Source organism: Sardina pilchardus, chromosome 4 (assembly GCF_963854185.1).
Source record: "Sardina pilchardus chromosome 4, fSarPil1.1, whole genome shotgun sequence".
Classification (NCBI taxonomy): Eukaryota; Metazoa; Chordata; class Actinopteri; order Clupeiformes; family Clupeidae; genus Sardina; species Sardina pilchardus.
Genome location: NC_084997.1, coordinates 34,337,089 through 34,338,485, shown reverse-complemented (window position 1 = coordinate 34,338,485; position 1,397 = coordinate 34,337,089). Strand labels below are relative to the sequence as shown.

At 44.7% G+C, this 1,397-nt stretch overlaps 1 protein-coding gene across 1 annotated transcript in view; it reads right to left on the bottom strand.

Annotated features, from left to right (window-relative positions):
• Window positions 1-374: 374 nt before the first annotated feature.
• LOC134079026 (zinc-binding protein A33-like) overlaps window positions 375-1,397 on the bottom strand; it is a 16,922-nt gene continuing 15,899 nt past the window's right edge. The window contains exon 6 of the mRNA XM_062535191.1: window positions 375-1,067. Coding sequence (XP_062391175.1) covers window positions 523-1,067 — 545 coding nt within the window. The 3' untranslated portion in view covers window positions 375-522. The remainder of the gene's footprint in view (window positions 1,068-1,397) is intronic.

Here is a 1,397-nt window from a genome sequence, read left to right as displayed (position 1 = left end):
CTGGCCGTATTTGATGGTTCTGCACTGCAAAGGGCCGTCACCGTTGTTTTTTGCATCTTTGTGTACATGTAAGACATTGACAGCAGCACTTTGTTTAACATTTTTTTTACCGTGCCCCAGTAAAACAGGCCTAGTGACGCCCCTGTTTGCCTCTCATCCCACCCCCTCATCATGCCTGCTATGCTATGGCACTCTGCCCCCTGCTGGCCTTACAGTGGCAGTGCAGCAGTCTTTCAGTCACACCTGATCAGTGACATGTTGCCTACACGCCTCTGAAGCAGATTCTGATGGAGGCATAAGTGAAATTTACCGAATTAATTATATATCAAAAACATTTATCCCTACACAACATTTAAAAGGTGGAGTGTACAATGAATGTCAAATGATCACTTGGGAGAAGAGGGTGTGTTTGATGCTGGTGCTTTCTCTCAGTCCACAGTGGTGTTTTCTCTCAGAGTCTCCTCTAACTGATTCATCTCCTCATGCTGATCAGTTCTGGTCCACACAGAGACACCATCAGCTCTAACTGGGCTGCTCTACTCTAACTGAGACCTGCACTGGTAACATCCTCAGAGGAGATACCCTACAGCCATCAAAGTAAGGAAACACTCTCTCAGTGAATGTGTGTGTAAAGGTTTGTAGATGTGTGTTATTATCAGGGTTAGAGAATGACAGCTTTCCTCTGTCCCAGTCCAGCTGCACTCTGATCCTCTGGAGTTTCTGCTGCACTGTGAGGAGAGTGGAGGCATGTGGAGAAGCACGTGCTTCATATTCATCATCATCATACCCCACACACCACTCTCCACTGACATCATCATATTCTCCCTTCCTCTGGAGAGACTCTGTTATCACACCCACAATCCACCGTGGATTCTCAGCAACCTCCACATCCCAGCAGTGAGTCCCTGAGTTAAAGCCCTCAGAGCCCAGGACACTGGCATACTCATCAAACCTCTCTGGGTTATCAGGAAGCTGCTGCTCCTCCTCAGCATCATATATCATACTGGTCAGATCCTTAGACAGGATGAGATATCGGCTTGCAGTGTTGGGATCCAGAGTCACAGGAGCTGCAGAGAGAAAGAACACACACACATGAGCTGAACACTGAGTGGTGTGATGAGCATTCCAATTGCTGAAACACAATTTTGAAAACTAGAGTGGTTTTCTCAAAATTCACACACAATCCACAAAACCACACCCCAAACTGCAAAATACCTCAATCTACACAGCAAAATGAAGCACTGCAACAAAACGACATATAGTTTGTAGAGTAAATGATCAAAATTAAACTTTTTGTGCTAAAACACAATTTTGAAAACTCACACACAATTTTGAAAATTCACACACAATTCACAAAATCACACCGCAAATTTCAAAATACCTCAATCTACCCAGCA